The sequence below is a fragment of the Crotalus tigris genome, unplaced genomic scaffold, assembly GCF_016545835.1.
Source record: "Crotalus tigris isolate CLP2741 ecotype Arizona unplaced genomic scaffold, ASM1654583v1 scf7180000017668.6805642782:7212621, whole genome shotgun sequence".
NCBI lineage: Eukaryota > Metazoa > Chordata > Lepidosauria > Squamata > Viperidae > Crotalus > Crotalus tigris.
Window position 1 is genome coordinate 6015275 of NW_024096554.1, and position 21978 is coordinate 6037252.

The 21978-nt window shown below is 38.5% G+C and overlaps 1 protein-coding gene across 6 annotated transcripts in view; it reads right to left on the reverse strand.

The window, feature by feature from the left end:
• The window catches only part of AXDND1 (axonemal dynein light chain domain containing 1), a 94518-nt gene that overhangs the window by 30862 nt on the left and 41678 nt on the right, over positions 1 to 21978 (reverse strand). For all 6 annotated transcript variants that reach the window (XR_005556029.1, XR_005556030.1, XM_039337172.1 and 3 more), the window contains exons 15-22: positions 11005 to 11083; positions 10175 to 10409; positions 9109 to 9325; positions 6227 to 6323; positions 3938 to 4146; positions 3113 to 3209; positions 1525 to 1635; positions 922 to 1074 (exon numbers count right to left, since the gene is read on the reverse strand). Coding sequence is in view for 4 of the 6 variants with exons in the window: in XM_039337172.1 (XP_039193106.1) it covers positions 922 to 1074; positions 1525 to 1635; positions 3113 to 3209; positions 3938 to 4146; positions 6227 to 6323; positions 9109 to 9325; positions 10175 to 10409; positions 11005 to 11083 (1198 nt within the window). In the remaining 2 variants the exon portion in view is untranslated. The remainder of the gene's footprint in view (positions 1 to 921; positions 1075 to 1524; positions 1636 to 3112; positions 3210 to 3937; positions 4147 to 6226; positions 6324 to 9108; positions 9326 to 10174; positions 10410 to 11004; positions 11084 to 21978) is intronic.

Genomic DNA, 21978 nt, shown 5'->3' on the forward strand with positions numbered 1-21978 from the left:
TTTATGCTCCTAAAGAAGTAGCCTAAGATTTGGGATTTATGTTTTCAGTCTTGTTTAGGTTACCAATTTGCCTTTGAAAACAATTATCCACCTATGAAAAAAGAACTCCTTACTAGGCTATTACTTACTATTCCCACTCTGAGCAAGTTATGCCATTTAAAATCATATCTAGATGACAATGCAATATAGTGATGATTTTTTTCTCCTAAAGCAGGAATTCTGCCCATATACTTGAAAGGGTTTTTCTTTTTTGAATACTCACAATAAAGCTACAGCTTACTGTATAATATATAGCCTTCCTTATTGAAGGCTATTCCAAACCATATTTAAAACACCTCTTTCCCTCTCTTAGGCTTTTCAAAAACTTTTGCAAGTTTTCTCAAAGAAATGACAAGCAACAGTTTTGGATTTCAAATACATCCAAATTAACATTTAGATTAGTCACAGAAAAATCACTGAGCTATGCAAACTATTAACACGGTGATATTAACTGCATCTTAAAATCTGATTGTATTTAAAGGAAAATGATCATATAGGAAATGCTTATGTGACATAGAATCAGCCTTGTTCATATGTCAGCAGCAGCAATATGAAGTTTTAGAACTGCTATTAGTGTCGACTACTTTTACATTTCTCAATGGAACCTGAGTTTTCCCAAGCTTCTCTGGGCGATGAATTCTTATCAGATATATAACTTTGCTTCCATCATGAAATGCAAAGCAGCACATTTCATCTTCTTTGAAAAGCAGATAGTTTTTTATAGATTTTAGATAAATTTTAAAACAGATACTGCCTTAGGTCATTAAACACAAATTATCTGGCAGACTTCATTTCTTTATTTAATTATATTCCAATCTGGCTAAGGAAAAGAACTTTGCTTTTAAGAAAAAATTGTGCTAACTTTCCAGTGGAACTAGTCACCTGTGTTTCCAATATGGGCTCCTTTTCTGGGCTTTGCTTGGAACCTGCTTCCTCCACTTTCTTGACTTCATCAAGAGTTTCTTCTGCTTGAGTGGAAGTGCTCTCCAGGGTATGCTCAGGGTGAGGGGGAAGCTTTCGTTTTGGTTGAAAGACCTTAAGGTAGCAGAGAAAGGCTGGTAACCAGAAAATCCATTCGGAGATTTTGTTCTCATTGCTACTTTTCTAGATTTAGGCTTCTCGTGTTCTTGAAGGACATCCTTTGGTTAATGTAAAACTTTTCAGAAACAATGTTCCTGGCCAGTGCCTCTTATTGAGTTGTTCCTGGGTAGTTTTACTGCATGCATAGTTATATTTATTTTGCGATTCCCTGCTGATGGTACTCAACTATATATACTCCAAAGAGGAGTATTTGTGGATGTATAGAACATAGAAAGAGTATGTTGTACGATGGATGGGTGTATTGATGGCCCCCAATTTGGAAATGTTCTCACCCTTGTAGCTAAAAATATGATCATCCCATCTTAAAGAAAGATAACAGTTCTGCAATTAAAAAGTAAATTGCAAATTTAACTCTTTTTTTCTCTCATTTGCATATTTCACTACCTCTGATCCAAAGTATTGTATAAACTGTTCTTGGCCAATTAACTTGGTGGGAGAAGACTTCATTCCAGATAAAAGAAGGTTGCATGTATCAATCCAGTCCAGGCATTCTGTCTGAAAAAAAGAAAGAAAGAATATCTTTTGGTGATTTTCAAGACAATTCAAACAAAAGCCACTTGGTACCCTGTAATTCCCTTTGTGATGTCCAGGATCCCCCTCAGGAAATTCCTGAGAAGTTGTCAATTATAATAATTAATTGTTGAAAATTGTGTTGTCCAGTTTGATTTGTCCACTTTATCTGCTTATTGTGTATAATTTGAATGAAGCACCTGACTGGATGGTATATTCGATCTCTCCATTGATTTATTGATGGCCCATTAATTTAAGTGTCAGGTTTCTAGAAATTCGAGAATAAATAAGAAATAGTGTAGTCTGTGGAATTGCAGGAGACATTATAATTGAAAAGGCAGCTGGATACTGGATCCAAACAGTCAAAATTGTCTCTGGATTAAGGAGAGGTTTTGAGAATACCCATATATATATTTGGGAGTACTGTTTTTTGTGAGTAGATAGCAGAACTGATAGTATTTTTTTTATCAACTCATAGTGTGACCAAACTTCATAGTTTAATTACTTTGTAATTTATTTTTTTCTTGTTGATTAAGGATTGAAAAAGATTGATTTAATCAAAGATTAATTAAAGGTTGAAAAACCTTCAGAACTGCAAGTTTGATATTCACTGGGTGAAATTCTCTTCAATCCTTTAAAAAGGAAGTTACGTGGTTGAAGTTTTATATTAATTTTCTTTTTTTTCAATATATAGCAAAAGGGAGATTATAGTGCTGATTCTGGAAAGATTTTAAATGGAAGGATTCAAATGAGTTTAAATTAAAGAAAGACTTTGAAATGAATTAAAATGATCCTCTTTTACGGGAAAAAATATTTTGTTTACATTCTGACTGAAAAAAATTCAAGGTTGGACATTATAATGGCACCAGATATTTGATTTTGGGATCCAACAGATTTTTCAGTTATTTAGGACTATAATGGGATCAAAAGGTATTATTGAAGAGGAATAAACCCCACTGAATTTATGGCAGATTTAAAAACTACAACCCACAAAAAAGAGATGGAAATACTGGATTTAAAATGCAATTGGAAGGTGATTTAAATTTTTTAAAAGATATACAGTACACAAATAAATCAAAAGAGTGAACTGAATTATTTTCTTTTTCTGTTTTCTTCCTGTTTCCCTTTTTGTTTTGTTTTCTTTCTTTCTGCACTTCTTAATTTTAAATTTTTAAATACGTTAAAAATAACAATTTTACATCATTTTTATTTCAATATATCTTTGTTATGGATTGCATTAATTCTACTTGTTTGATATAATTCTCAGTAAAATTATTGAAAAAAATATTTCTAAAGACTTAATTAAGTATTCTTAAGGCTTCTAGATATGAACTAATGATCACTTCTAAAATGGAGAAACACAAATATAAGAGAAACCATACAGAACTCTAGGACTAAAAAATTCATGGAGATCAAGGATAAGACTGAACCAAGGAAACACAGCATAGTTCTTTTTTTTTACCTTGATCTTCTCTAACTGTTGCAATTCGTATTCTGCATCAGGGTCAGAGGTAGCCAGTTTCTTACGTGTTGTAACTGAAACCATTTCTTTGCAGCAGCTAAAAATGGATAACATCACCTAACTTATAAGAGTATTTTAAATATACCATAAAAATACCACACTAATTAAGGAAGAATCTAATTTGTCTAGATCCAGGGATCAGGATATTGAGATAAATTAAGGCTCTGAAGGTTCTGCACAAGAAAAATTTCCATCTTGCATAATTCAAAAAATGGAATTCAAATAGGATTTCTTTTAGCTATACTGGGTCTCAACTATTAAGGTAGGAAGTGATGGTGCAATAAATGAGAGCCAGAAAAGGTCCTATCAGCTATAGGAAACTATGGCTGTGCATTTATGATCTCTAAAATTGTGCATAGAAGCAAATTTTCCCATCAACTTTCAGCACAAAATGAAACAATTTTGTTACACCTCTAATACAATTTGCCTAACACATGGGTTAAAATTAAAAGTACCACCACTCATTCCATACAGGTTAAAAATCCTGTATAAATTTATAAAACTTTTAATAAAAAAAAAATCCTAACCAGAGATCCTGAAATTTGATCATTGAAAATATATTTTTTTTAAAAAAGACTGCTGGCTCCTGATCTATACAAAATATAATGTAGCTGCACTCATCCTCTGGCAGATTTGAGAGGTAAGTATTATTATTGCCAAAGATAGCAAGAAGTGTAGCACACTTACTGTATATCTATCACAGGCCTCATACTGCTATTCCTTTATGGATGTAGATGCTATAAATCTGAGCAGAATTTATAGTACCTGACTAGATAAGAGGAAAACTGGGTCATGTGAGCAACCAGACCCATTACTTCTTTTTCAAGATTCAAAATCTTCAGCATCTTGCGTTCTGCTTGCATTGATACTTCAGTGTCACTCAAAGGGATAGTATCAGAACAGGTGTGCTCTGGCACCATGTGCATCAGCAGGTTGACCATCCATTTGCTCAGAACATTGTGGAAATCAGTCAACTGCAAAAGTATAAATTGATGAGGATTCAAGTTACACAAACATTCAATGACACTGTCACCAGGCTGGCATGCTCATCTACATGTGAGTAATTCCCACTGATTTACTTCCTATAAACGAACCCTGGGGGTGGTGGAGGTTAGCAATCATATAAGCAAAGCAAAATATAGACACAGCTAACTCACATGTCTTTTTTGGTCTGGTGCAAAGATATCCTATTAACTTTTGACCCTAATCTGAGCCTTTATAAAGGCAGCCTCTGCCTGTCTTCCCATGTTCAATTTCAGAAGCTTTTACTACTACTGCCTGCACAAGCTGTGCTAAATATTCAATCCATCCCAAAGTGTTTTGAAGCAATTTCGGGGGCAGGGCAGGATGTGCCCTGCTGCTATAAGCCACCCACTGAAGATATGCCCACCCAACACATGTTCCTTGGTCACCGAATTTCAATGCCAGTCTCCTTGGAGATCCAATCATTTCATATCACCCCAGTAGGCAAGAAACATAGGAAGAGAAGGAGGGGAAACAAAGGTCAAGAGCCTCAGCACCAAAAGATATTCTCTCCTCACTTCCATCAGGATGGCAGGAAGAGACAAAGGGAGAAATAAGTCTTTCTGGAAGGTACTCTTTGCCATTTCCTCTGCATGCAATGTGAGCCCCAGGAAACCAGCTTTGCACTCCTGCAGGAAAGGGTAAAAAAAAAAAAAAAAAACCCTGCTTCTCTTTCTCTCCCCACTTTGACTCCAACTCAGGTCAAGAGAAGCACTTGGGGGCGGGGCCATCTCTGCCCCTGGTTTCTGTTGTCACGAGTGTTAGGAGGAGAAGTAGGAAGGGAGAGACAGGGGATTATGGTTTCTTGGGTGCCAGTCCTCTGATGCAGGGCTTCTACTCCGGCCACTAAATGGCACCAAAGACTTTCCTCCTAAGACTTTCAGTGCAGAAAGATCCTCTATTCTGTCCTACTGCCAAACTAGAATAGGAATCTTAAATATGATCAGCAGCACTTCTCAGGCCAGCATACTTTTGTCCCGGGTCCCTCATTAAAAAACAGCACTTCAGTTCTGCAATGCAGAAGAGTAACCCATGGTCTAAATTCTTGTAAAGTTCTTGTCATTCTGGGCATTGTAAAACACAAACAAAAATAGGGACCTCTTGGCTTAAGGCCATGGATTAAGGGTCTATTTTATCCTTAACCTGCAACAAAATCCACTTTTAAATTCTGATTGTATATGGTTTTTTTTTACTTTATTTACATGGAATGGTCTGTCATCTGTTTTCTTTACCCTCTCATTTTCCCTTCACTATACCAAATGTTTTTAGCACTCCTGTAGTCCACCATTTTGACATTTTGGTTAGTCTACAATAGTCAATTGCACATCCCTGGGAATAGCAGGAGGAAAAGCAAATAACCTGTACCAGGAAAAATGGATTTTCGACGATAGCCTGACTTTCAATGCTTGTAGTCAAGACAGTTGTAACTAGCTAAATTATTTGGCCACCGCCAGGTTCTTGATATTCTTTACTTCTCAACTCCCTGAACTTATTATTGATAATAAACCTTGTAAACTTGAGTTTTGGACTGGACTTTGGTTAATTTTTTAAAAAATTGATTCTGCCATACGTTTTTTGTGTTGGTTTGGACCCTGGATTTTCTTGTATTCTACTATCTCTATCTGCCCTATAGTTTTTATTTAAAAATATAAATAAATAAATATTATGCTCTTTTAGGAAAAATAGTCAATATGAAGCAGTCCAGAATTCTAGTCAAAACACACCAGAGTATGAGAAATATTAATTCATGACTACTATCACATGTCTACTCTTTCTATCACTGACTCTTCAAAGCCTGGGCAATTATTTTCCAGGGAGTATTGAAAATAACTCATGGCTCTTTAGTGGTATTTTTCTCCCAATATAAAGACATAGCAGAACTGTCTGTTTTCAAAAGAGACTGCTTATTGCCTTTTAAACTAAATTAGGCTTGTAATCCTAATATATACTCACAGTCTATATAATGATTTGTGCCCTTGGACCCTCCAAGAATAGGCAATTCTTAACATTTCACTTGATAAACATGCATACCTCCAGAGAAAGCTGAGCATTTTCTCTTTCAGAACTATTAGTAGTTGTCAGGAGCCAAGTCTGAATCTTCTTGAACACATCCGCAGGTATCATCACCCTTAATGGAAGCAAGTGAGATACCAAATTAAGATATCAGGTCAGCTTTCACTTTTTAGTCCAAATATTTCTATCTTCAAAAATAATATTCAAAGTGGGCTAAACGCCCCCTCCAATTCTGTGCCAAGCAGAAAATAGCACCCACACTTTAAACTGAAATTATAATGTCCAAGGAACAAGTATATGAAAAATCCAATTTTGAGAGCGAAAGGATGGAAAAGGAGAGAGCTTGACAATAATCTTTTCCTTGCTATCAATGCTAATTTATCTGAATTATTTCTTTACCATAAAATTGCAGCAAGACAAGTGCTGGCTTCACAAATAATTGTACTGCTAATATGCCTATTATCATTATTCTTGTCCCAAAGATGCTTTTTCCAAAAGACAACTGGGTTTTCTTGGTTTTTTCTTTTGAAAACATTTTGCTTCTCATCCAAGAAGCTTCTTCAATTACAACTGAATGGTGGGGAATTGAAGGATTTATATTCTTTGCAGTCATCAGGTCATTAGCTCTCTGAGGATGATTGAGGGCACTTGGAGGTTTATCTGTATCTTCAGAATTACCTGAATGAGTGTAAATGGGTGTGGAATCTACTTAGGACTGTTGGAAGGACTGCATTGTAAACAGGAGATAGGAAGTGTTGTATCACTCCCCTTGTGTTGAGAGAGGGCTGTTCAGTTTTAATATAGAGGGTCTCTTTGGCCCCTTTTCAAACCAGTGGTCCCTCTGTGCAGAATGTCTTTTGCTGTCTTCACATGAATGACCCTTCTCTTTCAGAAACAAATGGACTGCTGAATCCTGTCCTGATGACTTTGTTTTCCTGTGTTGTACCATGAAATTGTGAAGTGGTTGTTTTGTTTTCCCTAATGTACAGGTCTGCACATGTCTTGCTGCTTGCACTGCATATACCACATCACTCTGTTTGTGTCTGGATGTTTTGTCCTTGGGATGGAAAAGCTTCTGTCTTAATGTATTCCAGGGTTTTAAGTATGCACGTATGTTGAGTTGGTTGAAAATCCTCCTGAGCTTTTCAGATATTCCTGCAACATATGGAATGATAATTTTGCTCCGTTCATTATTCTCTTCTTTGTCTGTCATGAAGGAGCTCCTGCTAGATCTTTTTGTGGATTTGATGAAGACTCAATTCAGATAGCCCAAGTTCTAAGGGCTTCCTTGATGTGTATTTATTCTTTCACATTCTGGACAGAGAGAGTTCTAAACGGTAACAAGAAAGGACGGAGATACTTAGCTCTGATAGCAATAGTATAGTCCCTATAGTGTAGTCCCACTACGGAACAACAAAAAATATCTATTGAAATTAAAGTATCTATGAACTGATTCATAAAAGGTGTCCCGCTTAAAAGCTCTCTAAGGCAGGGCTTTTCAACCAGTGGTACAGGTACCACCTGTGGTACATTGGCACCTGGCAGGTGATACATGACCACCCTAGAAAAGTGGTAGCGGGGGAGGGGAATGAGCTGAACTGGTGGCAGCACCGCACAAACCTGAGCAAGAGATGGTTGGAGCTGCAGGGCTGTCAGGGCTCAGCGGAAGTGCCAGGATCAGCGCTTCTTCAGGGCTGTCAGGGCTCAGAGGAAGTGCCAGGATCAGTGCCAGGCTCCAGCTGGGCCCAGAAGAAGCACCGATCAGCTGGAATGTTGCAGCATCTCCAGGGTCTTGTGATTTACATTCAGATGCTTGGCCCACTGATTCATATTTATGACGGTCACAGTGTCCCAGGGTCATGTGAAGTGACCAAAACCTGCTGCAACCACCCAACAGACGGGGAAAATAAAAACCACACACACACACACCCCGCTGCCAATCCTCAGCAGAAATGTTCACAACAAAGAAAACTTCAGACAGGAGGAAGAGCGCCGCCAGGAGGGCAGGCAGATGTCTTGCTCAGCTGTGGCTTGGGGGTCACTTTTTTCAGTGCCATTGTAACTTCAAACAGTCACTAAGCGAACTGTTGTAAATCGAGGACTACCTGTACTTCATCACTTTTTTCCTTTTTGGGGGGGGGTCATCAAGTTTTTGACACCTTGCTAGGCGACTTGGTGGTGCTCGGATATTGCCATATCCTAAAAGTGGTACAATGGGTGAAAAGGTTGAAAAGCCCTGCTCTAAGGATATGGATGTATGGGTGTGGTTGTGTCTATGAGAGTGGAAGCTGGAAAATAATCTGAGGTTAAGTCATGAAAGGCATTATATACCATAATGACCAAAATGTCTTTCATGACTTAACCTCAGATTACTTTCCGGCTTCCACTCTCATAGACCTCGCTTATATTTCCATTGCACTTTAGCTGCAATTTCTGGAACATTTTCAAGAGTTGCTTGACAAAAATATATTGTAATAATCGAAGCATAAAGTCTTTATTACTTTGTATGGTGTAAGAAAATAGCAATAGCACTTATATACCTCTTCACAGTGCTTTACAGTCCTCTCTAAGCAGTTTACAGAGTCAGTATATTGCCCCCAACAATCTGGGTCCTCATTTTACTGACCTTGGAAGGATGGAAGGCTGAGTCAACCTTGAGCCTGTGTAAATTAAACTCTGGCAATCAGCAGAATTAGCCTGCAATACTGCATTCTAACCATTGCACCATCACAGCTCTTCTTTTGCAGCATAGTGCATAAAATTTACAGAATTTTATGCAGCATAGTGCATAAAATTCACAGAAACAACATATAAAATGTGTATCAAAATATAAAATAATACATTCAACCAGTCACAAAAATGCTCTAAGAGAAGAAAAACTAAAAATTATGGTAGCTTACTGGCAAGGTGCAAATGTCCTAAGCTTTTCTTCTTGTAGAGTCTCAGAAGTACCAGTAATTTTCAGCAGATCTTCCAACTGGACCAGCCAACCAGAAACAGCTTGGAAAAAATTTAACCAGTCAGCTTCATATAATCCCTTCTTCTGCTTGCTGGATAACAATTTGAATGTCCACTCTTCCAAACTGTTCACTAAAGTTATTACGATCTTGGCAGATCCTGTAAAAAAGAAATTATATCTTTATCTCTAAAAAGAAATGGAGCAGGACAGAGGCAATTAACTCCTAAAAAACTTTAGAATAGAATAGAGCTGGAAGGTACCTTGGAGGTCTTCTAGTCCAGCCCCCTGCTCAAGGAGAACCTATACCATTTCAGACAAGTGACTGTCTAGTCTCTTCTTAAAGATCTCCAGTGATGGAGTGCCCACGATTTCTGGAGGCAAGCTGTTCCACTGGTTAATTGTCCTCACTGTCAGGAAGATTCTCCTTAATTCCAGGTTGCTTCTCTCTTTGATCAGTTTCCAACCATTGTTTCTCGTCCTTCCCTCTGGTGCTTTGGAAAATAACATGACCCCCTCTTCTTTGTGGCAGCCCCTCAAATACTGGAATACTGCTATCATGTCTCCCCTATTTCTTCTTTTCTTTAGACTAGCCAAACCCAAGTCCTGGGTTAAATATATTTTGTCTCTCATAGCAACCAGATTCATCAAGTTTATCATATTTTTAAACTTCAGTTGTACAGTTAGTTATTCTTTTAGATGAATTAAGCAAATGACAAAAAAGGCATGAACAACACACTCTTAGCAATAATTAGCTTTTCCTGGAAGATATTTTTCAAGCAAGCAAGTGGATATGAACTAACAATCCAACCTTTGTTTTCCATAAAGAAATCTATTGCAACAAATGGTTTTTTTTATTTATATTAGGCTTTGTGTCTGTTTTACTCAAAAGGTTTTACATGTCAATTGTGCTATATATTGATCTTTAGATTTAATTTTAAATAAATCCTCATCTGCACAATGTATTGATCTCTGAAAAAGTCTTTTAACAAATACTGACCATTTCTTACCATTTTCCCCATTAACTCTTGTACAGTACTGTTCATTGAGACGATGACAGTTTTTATTGATTTCTTCCAGCATCTGTGACTCAACTGGCCTCCTACCATGTAGATCTTTGTGACGGTCATGCAAAGCAACTCCCAGATCAACCCACTGCTTCTGCAATTTGGTTGCTGTCTTGAGGGGCTCTTGTCTCAAAAGAAGCACATCACCCCCATACTGAGTCAATTCATCATTTAACATCTAAAAGAAAAAGCAATAAATGTGTTTGTTGCCTGAAAGATTTTCCATTAAAAAAAAAATACTACAGCTTTCTCCTTCCCTGAATTGATAATCTTAGGATAGCTTAGTATTAGCTATCATATGGTACACTTTTAACTCTATGGTTGTCCTGTGATTGAACTACATTTTTTAAATTCATAGTTGAAGAGAAGCTGCTTAGACAAGCTCACTTTTCCTACTTACTCTTGCAAATTGTGAGATAAAGAACTTTCTGCGCTTACTCCAATTAGACAATTATTTTCCTCTTTTGTTGTAGGAGGCACCCAATATCTGCTAGATACCTAATCCTCATTAAAATGCAACCTTCCCTTGTTGATATCTAAAATAAAGCAACCCCAGGAGTGGAAAGGCAGGGGAAAGTTGAAGGGCTATGAGACCTGACCAATGAAAATACAATAACTCATTTTTGAGTTGAATCCTAGAGATTGTCCTCACTACTCAGGCTCACTGCAGCTCATTGCGGAAGGGAATAGTTTTAATATATGGGATTCTGTTTATTGCAGTCCTGCTTAAGGGGAAACCTATAAATAAATACATGAAGCAAGAAGATCCTTACCTTTTCCCAAACCTTGAGATCCACAAGGATTTGTTCTAGCAAAATAGCTCCCTTTTCAAAACTATAAGTTCCTTTTCCACTGGAAAAGCAAGAATAAAAAGTTGGAAATGTGTGGCCAAAAATACAAATCGCTCTGAAATGTATCTAAACCTTTATGTGTGTCATGCAGTCTGCATTGTATTTACATTGCTCACTTTGCAGTAGTTAACTGAATCATGGTTTATTTAACTACACATATTCCTCATTTAGTGACCATTTGCAGTTACAATGGTGATGTAACTTTGTGACCAATCCTTGCATTTACAATCTTCACAGGTCTGTAAAGCAAAGCAAAGCTGAAGGAAGATCATAAGTACAGTAGCAGTTTCATTTAGTAACCACTTCATTTAATGACCTAGTTACCAGTGGCAATTGCAATTTCTAACTATATCCTGATTTTCCGGGCTTGCCGGATATGCAAGTTAGTATCACCCAAAATGCCAGCTAAAGTCCATCTGGTAGTTTATAGCTCAAGGTTTCTCAACTTTGGCAATGTTAAGATGTATGGACTTCAACTTTCAGAATTTTCCAGTCAGCAAAGCAAAGCTGACAGAATTCTGGGACTTGAACTCCACACATCTTAAAAGTTCTAGTATAAAGGCTGACAAATTTCATCAACACCTTCAACTCAAATTTCTTTGGGTTTTATATAAACAGTGTTCATTTCTAGAACTCAAAGGAAGCATGGCTATCCTAATCTCTCTTACACCTGCACCATTCACACGTACACATATTTGATGAACAGGGAGCATTTTCATATCTGGAGAAGGAGCTCCTATTAGGGATAACTCATAGTTTTAGCATTATTTGGACAGAATATTATAATGTGCTTGTTGGAATATTCATGAGCAGGAAGAGTCATGTGGTAACTCAGTCAGCCAATGTGAAGAAAGTGCTACTGAGTCTGAGCAAAAAGGGTATTGAGTTAGGAGCTGGATTTCCAGTCTCAGGTCTGTCTCTGTATCTCTCTGTAAGAAGTCTTCAATTGAGCTATGTTGCTGTAAAGAAGAATGTATGGTATTGTAAATATTTTTATAGGAATATAAAGAAGTTATTTGGAATCAGCTAAATTCAGTCAACTGTGAGAGCTTCTGATTTATTTTTTCACCAATAGAGAAATTAAAATTCTCTAACAGGTTATGGGCCCAGAGCTTACTAAGGACTGCATTGTAATTTAAAGCTGGAAGAAACTGCCTGTGTTTAGAAAGTATAAGAACAAGGCAGAATTAGCAGAATGGCTGCAATGGAATTTAAGGAAAGCTGTGTGCCTCGTTTGGGCCAGAAGAATTACAATGTGTGGGCTGCTAAAATGGAATGTTTGCTGAAAGCAAAAGAGCTGTGGTATATTGTAGAAAATCCACCACAAGTGTTTGCAGGTGCTGATCAGGAAAGTCATGATCAAGCAATGGCTTATCTCATCTTGAATTTAGATGATGAACAATTTCTAAATGTTGCAAATTTAAAGACTGCAAAGGAGATTTGGCTGAAGTTTGAGAGCTGTGCACCTGAATGTTTCTGCATGCAATATAGTGCAATTGTCAAGAAAACTTTACAGGGCCTGTTTGCAACCAGGTGAATCTATGGAACAACATTTAAATAAAATGCAAAGTTTATTTTTCGACTTAGAACAACGTGGGATTAAATTTCCTGAGTCCCAGAAGGTTTTATTGGTGTTGAACAGTTTAGATAAAACCTGGGACACAGTTTCTGCTATATTTGAGCATAAAGAAGAGCAAGACTTAAATTTTGAGGCTTTAAAGGCATGTTTGCTTAATGAACAAGAAAAGCAACGCTTTAAAAGCAGCCACGAGGAGGTGAAATTCCTGAGGAGGGGGTCCAGACTGCAAGTCTCCAAAGAAGAAACATTTTGCAGGCAGAGAGCTAAGCAAGAAAAGAATTGCTACATTTGTGGGGCAAACAACCATCTGAACTGTTTGCAGAGGAACTGTTTCCAGCGAAGGGCATTTGTGCAACCAAAAAGGACTGATTTGCAAAAGGAACATTTTGGTGTTACAAAAGTTTGCTATAGCAACAACAGAGACAAGTGGCTAATAAATAGTGGGGCAAGTCAAACAATTGTTAATGACTCTGAATTATTTTGCAGGTTTGTTCCAGTAGCACAAGAAACTGTGGCTTTGGCAAATGGCCAGAAAGCAAAAGTCATTGGAAGAGGCGATGTAAAAATTCCATATTTGGAATCAAAGTTTACCAATGTGCTTTGTGTACCTGAGATGGAACATAATTTGTTAAGTGTGTCTAATTTAGACAAACAAGGTTTTGAGGTCATTTTTGTAAATGGGAAGTGTCTCATCAAAAGGAATGGGAATATTTGTGCAGAAGGCATAAAGGAAGATAATCTATATGTATTGCAGGGACAAAAGGTTCAATGTTTCCATATATTTAAGAATGTTGCAGAGCATGATTCATGTGTTCATCTTCTACACAGAAGACTTGGCCATGCAAGCTTTAAAGTTTTGCAGCAAATGCAAGATTTTGCAAAAGGGCTAAATTTGAAGGGATGCAAAACATATGTGGACTGTGCAGTATGCAAAGCATCAAAGTCAAAGGCATTCCCACTTAGTAAATATAGCACAAGACAAACAAAAAGAGCTCTAGAGCTGGTCCATGCAGATCTGGTGGGACCTATGCAAGCCAGTTTGGGAGGAGCAAAATATGCACTGGTAATTGTTGATGATTATAGCAGGTATTGGTTTTGCTACTTGCTTAGAGCAGTGTTTCCCAAAGTGTGGTATGCGTACCCCCAGGGGTACGGGACGAGTTTGGTGGGGGTACGCGTTGCACCGGAGTTTAGTAGGGATCACGTGGGAATATCCACTGCACCGTGCTTAGCTGCGCCCATAGAACAAAGAAAGAAATAGGCGCGTATCGCAGTTTTTACACGGGAACTGGGGCCATCATACATCGTATCACAACTCATTATGACGGGAACTTCTGCGCATCCTTCGCGCAGCTCTGGTTCGGCCATTTTTAAACTGCGGGAACATTAACAGTTAACGTTGAGCCTTGGAGCTGTTTAAAAGCCGGAGAATTGCAGTGTTATCAACGGTTAGACAGTCTTGTGAGGCGTGACACGGCGTGAATATATGCACTTCGTTATAGAGACAACTTACTTCTTTAATAGTTAGTTCCGGGCGCCTGTTATTGTGCTTTAGTAAGTTCCACTGATTTTGATTATTTTTATAAAATACAATTTTTATCCCTAACAGAGATTATGGATCGCTGGTTGAAATCTGGGACTACTAAACCGAAAGAAAGTAATGATTGTAATAGCAATCAATGAACAGGAAATAATGAAATTAATGACGAATCAATTTCAATTCTGAAAGAACCTGTTAAGAAAAAAGCAAGGAAAACCCGCAAGTACAACAAAGAATATCTTAAATTTGGATTCTCATGGACTGGAGATGAAAATGAGCCTATTCCACTTTGTGTCATTTGTTTTGAAAATCTAACAAATGAAAGCATGAAACCATCCAACTTAAAGCGCCATTTTGAGACAAACCATAATCAGTACAAAGATAAACCCATAGATTTTTTTGAAAATAAACTTAAGGGTTTAAATCAGTCTCGAAAAGTAATGCAGGGTTTGACGGAAGGTGACAATCAAAAAATACTAGAAGCTTCGTATCGCGTGCCACTTTTAATTGCCAAATGTAGTGCAGCGGAAACCATTGGTGAAATTTTAATCAAGCCTGCAGCCAAGATAATGGCAGAAGTAATGATAGGAGATAGAGCGAAACAAACTTTTGACCGCGTTCCTCTCTCAAATAATACAGTTCATCGACGAATCATTGATATGTCTAATAATGTAAAACAGATATTATCTGATATTTCTCAAAGTCGTTATTATGCATTGCAAGTCGATGAGTCCACCGACATTGCGAATTTTGCAAATCTTATGGCGTTTGTTAGATACGAAAAAAATCAAGAAATTCATGACGACTTTTTATTTTGCCAGCCTTTATTAGGTCACACAACAGGAGAAGATATCTTTAATGTTATGAATACATTTATGCAAGAGAACAAAATTGATTGGAATAGATGTGTTGGAATAAGCACAGATGGAGAAAAAAGTATGGTCGGAATTAATAAAGGACTCGTTGCAAGAATTCAAAATGTTGCTCCAAATGTCATATCCACACATTGTTGCATACACAGAGAGGCTTTGGCAACACGTAAGATGCCCGCTGATCTACAGAAAGTTCTGGATGAAAGCGTGAAAATCATTAACTACATTAAAAGCCGCCCTTTGAATGCACGACTTTTTTCGCAAATATGTGAAGAAATGGGAAGTAGTCATACCCAGCTGCTTTTTCATACCGATGTTCATTGGCTATCTCGGGGAAAAATTCTAAACCGATTGTTCGAACTTAGACATGAACTTCAATGCTTTCTTAATGATAGATTTGAGTTGAGAAATTGTTTACATGACTGGAAATGGCTTTGTAAACTAGCATACTTAGCAGATATATTCTCTGTTTTAAATTGCCTCAACTTATCGTTACAAGGCAAAGAAATTTCATTGTTTCATGTTCAGGATAAAGTGAACGCTACCATTGCAAAACTAAATTTATGGCAAAAGAGAGTTGGTAATGGAGAAGTAGACTCGTTTCCCTCTCTTCATGAGTTTATAACAAGTTAGGCTACTAAAATTGAGGCTGATACTTTGAAATGCATAATACAGCCTTTGGAGAGTTTGCAAGTTGGCTTGAAAAACTATTTCCCTGATTTAAACGAAAATATTGAATGGATAAGATATCCGTTCAACATTAACACAACATCCATGCCAGAAGGTTTGTCACATGCGGAAGAAGAGCAATTGTTGGAGTTAGCTTCGGACGGATTCTTGAGAAATAAACATAAGGAGTGTACTTTAACATCATTCTGGTTACAAATGCAACATGTGTATCCGGTTTTAACAGAAAAAGTCCTGAAATACATCTTGCCTTTTCCAACTTCATATTTATGCGAAGTTGCTTTTTCTGCATTTGTAGACATTAAGTCGAAAAAAAGGAACAGACTATTGGATGTGGAACCGCATCTCAGATTAAAATTAACAACCAGGGAACCAAATTATGATGATCTGTCATCTCAACATAAACAATTTCATCCTTCTCATTATAAACGTTCTTTATAATATAACTTTCGTTTATTTTGTGTATGTACAAAAAAAAGAAAAAATAAATATATTTTGATTTTTATTAAAGCATATGTTTTTTATGAGGGGTACTCAGCATTACGAAAATTATAGAAGAGGTACACATATGTCAAAAGTTTGGGAAACACTGGCTTAGAGCAAAGACAGAGGTGCTACAACAATTCAAACTGGGTAAGTTTTGTAGAGAGAAGATACAGACAACAAGTGTGTCAATTGCAAACTGACAGAGGTACTGAATTTATGTCAACTAAATTCTAACAATGGTTGGGGCAGTTGGGGATAAGAAACAGACATACAAATCCTTACACAGCAGCAGAGAACGGTGTAGCTGAAAGAAGGAATGGTGTTTTGCAAACAATGAAAGATTCATTATTAGAAGATTCTGGTATGAGCAGGTCATATTGGGGAGAAGCCATATTGACTGCAAGTTATATAGTTAACAGGCTGTGGAGTTCCTCCATTAATAATACTCCATATGCCATTCTATATGGGAGAAAGCCATCACTGGCACATTTGAGAATTTTTGGAAGTACTGCATGGGTACATATTCCGAAAGCAATTAGAAGAAAGGGACAGCAAAAGGCAAGAAAGCTCAGGTTTGTGGGCTATGAGCCAGGGTCAAAAGGATATCGCTTTAGCGATGGAAGTAAAAGAATTATAATTTCAAGGTCTGCTAATTTTGCAGAACAAAATTGGAACAGAATTAGTGCAAATTCTGGGTATGTCTCACTTAATGACAGTGATCTATTTAATGACAATAACTCATCTAATGATAAAAAAAATGATTATTGAAGATGTCAATGTTCAGGGAGGAGATGCTGAACAAGACATGAAGCCAGATAGACTTGAGACACAGGAGTAGTTAATACCACATAGGTCAGAGCGATGTAATAAAGGAATTCCGCCTGACAGGTATTCTGCCAGCAAGGTAAAGGTTTGCAATGTGTGGTATGAGCCAAGAAGTTATAAAGAAGTGTTAGCATTACCAAAAGCTGAACAAGAAAGATGGAAGGAGGCCATGGATAAAGAGATGAAATCCATGGGAGACCATGAAGTATTTAAATCAGTGACTTTGCCACAGGGAACCAAAGCTCTGGGTTGTAAGTGGGTATATAAGAAAAAGGTACTGCCAAATAAAGATGTACAGGTTAGTGGCACAAGGTTTTTCACGATTAAAGAATGTATTAAGTCAATAGGTCTGATGCCTCTTCCTGTCATGAAGGGAGGAGTGTTGGAATATTCATGAACAGGAAGAGTCATGTGGTAACTCAGTCAGCTAATGTAAAGAAAGTGCTACTGAGTCTGTGCAAAAAGGGTATTGAGTTAGAAGCTGGATTTCCAGTCTCAGGTCTGTCTCTGTATCTCTCTGTAAGAAGTCTTCAACTGAGCTATGTTGCTGTAAAGAAGAATGTATGGTATTGTAAATATTTTTATAGGAATATAAAGAAGTTATTTTGAATCAGCTAAATGCAGTCAACTGTGAGAGCTTCTGATTTATTTTTTCACCAATAGAGAAATTAAAATTCTCTAACAGTGCTCCACATGGTGTTAACTTCAAAACCGCTTAGAAACTTTAGTTGGTAAACATCTACACATCTTGACTTATGCAGAAATGTCTCTTCCAGGTAAAATTAACCTGTCCAGAATGTTCACCCCAGATGAGGAAGCTGAGTCTCCCCAAGTATAAAATGTAAAATCCATCGATTCCTGAAAGTAATATTTTTTAGAGGGAGTGCCCTCCACGTTTTGAAATAATTTCTCTCAATTCTCACATTCTTTGGTACAGCAGTCAGGATAGAATTAATACATAGGGCTTTCAAAAGTTAACATTGCTCAATGTCGGGTTAAAGCCACTGGGTATTTGTGATCGTTCTTGTCATTTACTTTAATTATTCATACTATTACTTTGTTGTATGGATTTTGTTACAATTTAGTTTTTAATACTTTGCTATTGTAAACCTCTGGGAGTCACACAATGTATGTGGCAGGCAGCAGTAACAATATATCTGGTATGCACTGATGACAGGAAGGCTGGAGCCTTCTGTAAGGACCCACCCCACTTTGCATCTTAAGAAGACAGAACTCTTAGAATAATTCTTCCAACAGAAATCCTTTATTAAGAGAAAATGGTTGCAGGCATGCTAGACAGGACTTGGGGTTCAAGCTCTTCCATTCAAGGTTTTAAGGGGTTCCCCAGTAGTCCCACCCAATCAACCCCCCTTCCAGTGATAGTTTCAAGTATCACAATTCCACCCCCTTTCTTCTTTCTTCCGTCTGCATGGGGACTTCAGATAACTACATGAAAGGCAACTACCCTCCTTTGGTATGTTAACGCTTCGAGGTTACAATAAACACACATTCAGCATTCAGCTCTTTGAAGTGTAAAGAAGGAAGTGAGGGCCATAAAGCCCCTTTGTTCTCCCCCTTCTCTCCCTCTTATGGCAGAATCCAGAGAAGGCAGAATTGGGAGTTTCTATATTTGATAATTTAAAGATGAAATATAATTGGATTCTGACATCCGGCCCCTCTTAACAATAAGAGAGATCCACCTGAAAGAAAACACAAGTATAAAATTTAGTCAGGCTTGTTAGGATACTCTGTGTGAAACTTCTTCAATAGCTTCGGGGCTCTGACATGACGTTTATGGACCCACTCATTTTGTGAGGGAGGTAGGTGTTTCCAGGCAACTAGGTACTGAGTTGCCCCATGATATCTCCTAGAATCAAGGATTTCCTTTATTTCGAAGTGTTGTTCACCCTCCACCATGAGTGGAGGTGGTGGTGGGGGGATTTTTGGCCGTAGATGTGACTGATGCTCTCTTTTCAGCAAGCTGCAATGAAAAATTGGGTGTATTTGCCTGAGGTTTTTGGGTAATTCTAATTCTACTGTTACTGGATTTATGATTCTTTTAATTGGAAAAGGTCCTATATATTTTGGTCCAAGTTTTTTACAGGGCTGTAGGGACTTTAGGTATTTTGTAGATAAGTACACCATTTCTCCTATAATGAATGGTGTAGGCTCAACCCTTTTTTTATCGGCTTGTGCTTTGTATGCCCGCCTAGCTTCATCTAGTGATTTTCTGACTATTGGCCAGGTGTTTTGTAGGTTTTCCATCCATTCTTTCAGTGAAGGGATCGTTGGTTCTTTTGGGGTTAACTCTGGCATAGGGTTGAAACTTTGGCCGTTGGCTATTTGAAAAGGAGTGTAGCCTGTGCTGGAGTGGACTGCATTATTGTAGGCAACTTCTGCAAAAGGAAGTAAGTCCGTCCAATCACTCTGTTGGAAATTTAAAAAACATCTCAAATATTGCTCAAGTACCGACTGGCAGCGTTCCGCTTGTCCATCTCCTTGAGGGTGGTGGCTAGATGTCAATCCCTGAGTGGTCCCTAAGAGGGATAAAAATTCCTTCCAAAATGCAGACGTAAATTGCACTCCCCTATCAGAGATGATGCGTTGGGGTGCCCCGTGCAATCTGTAAATGTGCTGGATGAAAAGTTTTGCTAAGGCCTTTGCAGTGGGAATTTTTTGGCAAGGGATAAAGTGCACCTGTTTGGAAAATAGGTCCGTGACTGTCCAGATAACAGTATTCCCATTGCTTTCTGGCAATTCCACTATAAAATCCATGGCTATTTCCCTCCAGGGGGCTGAGGGACTTGCCACTGGTTGTAATAGCCCTGGCGATTTCCCTTGCAACCTCTTTGCTGATGCACAGGTTGGGCAGCTGGCAACATAACTTTCTATGTCCTTTTTTATTGATGGCCACCAAAATTGCCGTTTAATTAAGTGTAAAGTTTTTACAAATCCAAAATGCCCTGCTGATTTTGTGTCATGGCAAAGGTGCATGAAAGTTAGTCTTTGAGTTGTTGGTATATATAACTTTTCCCCTACCCAAGGCAATCCGTCTCTCATTGTGCACACATGTTTGTTTTTCTGGAACCAATCATCTGTTTCCAAACTTTTTCTGAATTCAATCCCAGTTTGGCTGTCCAGTTGTGGTTTTATTTTGGCTTGGGTTCTTGTGGTTACTGGCGCTGCCAGTTGTGACTCTGCCATTATTGGTCTAGAGTCTGTGGTTCGTGCGCTGTTATATTGGGGCATGCGTGCATCTGCCAGGAAGTTCTTTCTTCCTGGTAAATGTTTGAGCTTAAATTGGAATTGGTGAAAATGCTGGGACCAGCGGGCTTGTTTGGGATTGAGTTTCCTGGATGTTTTCAGGGCTTCTAAATTTTTGTGATCAGTCCACACCTGGAAGGGGATTTTGTTGCCTTCCAGGAACTGTCGCCACGTGAGTAATGCCCAACGTATCCCATAAGCCTCCTTCTCCCATACGGGCCAGCACTGTTCTGTTTCCGTGAGTTTCTTGGATGTATATGCACAGGGTTGCAATACTGCATCATCATTTTCTTGTAATAGCACAGCCCCCACTGCCACATCACTTGCATCTGCCTGTATTATGAAGGGCTTGTCCATGTCTGGGTGCCTTAGTACTGGTTCGGCAGAAAAAAGTCTCTTTAGTCTCTCAAACGCTGCTTGGCACTCCATTGTCCATGTTAGTGGCTGGCTAGGTTTTACTGAGGATGTTCCCTTCGTTTTTAGTAAGTTAGTGAGGGGCAAGGCTATCTGTGCAAATGAGGGGATGAATTGGCGGTAAAAATTTGCAAAGCCCAGGAAACTTTGTAGTTGCTTTCTTGTGCGGGGTGGTGCCCAATTTAGTACTGCTTTGACCTTCTCCGGGTCCATTTCAATGCCCTGTGGGGATATGCGATAGCCTAGGTAGTCTATCCTTTCCTGGTGGAATTCGCATTTTGAGAGTTTGGCATATAGGTGAGCGGCTCGCAGCTTCTTTAAAACCGCTCTGACAAGTTTGACGTGTTCTTCTTTTGTTTCAGTAAAGATAAGAATGTCGTCCAAGTAAACAAGGACCCCCTTAAATAGGTGCTCCCTTAGAACGTCATTGATTAATTGCATAAAAACTGCAGGGCCCCCTTGTAATCCAAATGGCAAGACTTTGAATTGATAGCACCCCATGGGGCAGTTAAATGCAGTCTTCCATTCGTCCCCTTCCTTGATTCTCACGCGATAGTAAGCTTCCCTTAGGTCTAGTTTAGAAAAAATTTTCCCTTTCGATAGGTGTGACAGCATGTCTTTCATGAGGGGCAGCGGGTATAGGTTGCTTTCACTGATTGTATTCAGGGCCCTATAATCCACGCATAAACGTAAAGAGCCATCCTTCTTCTCTCTAAAAAGGACCGGGGCAGCCACTTTAGGCTTGGCTGGCTCAATGAAACCTCTCTCCAGGTTTTTTTTTTATAAATCTTTCCATTTCCTCCTTCTCCTTTGGGCTCATGGAGTATAATCTGGGCTTCGGGAGTTTTGCCCCAGGCTTGAATTCAATGGTACAGTCTGTGGGTCGGTGGGGGGGAAGCTCATTCGCCCTCTCCTCACTGAAGACTTCAGCAAGGTCCCTATATTCCTCTGGTATTTCTGTTAATCTTTTTTCCTCTCCTATGGATGCTTTTTCTATTCTTGATTCTGGTAGCCTCCCTTGGGGTTTTAAGTCCATAGGGTCCCCCTTCGGGAATTTGATTTCTGTCGTCCTCCAATTTACCCAGGGGTTCCATTTTTTCAACCATTCCATCCCTAGAATCATTGGGCATTCCATACCTGGGGTCACCACAAACGTTAAGTCCTCTTCATGGTTGCCCAGGGAGAGGTGTATTGGCAGAGTGGCTAGGGTAGCTGGCACCCCCCCTGCT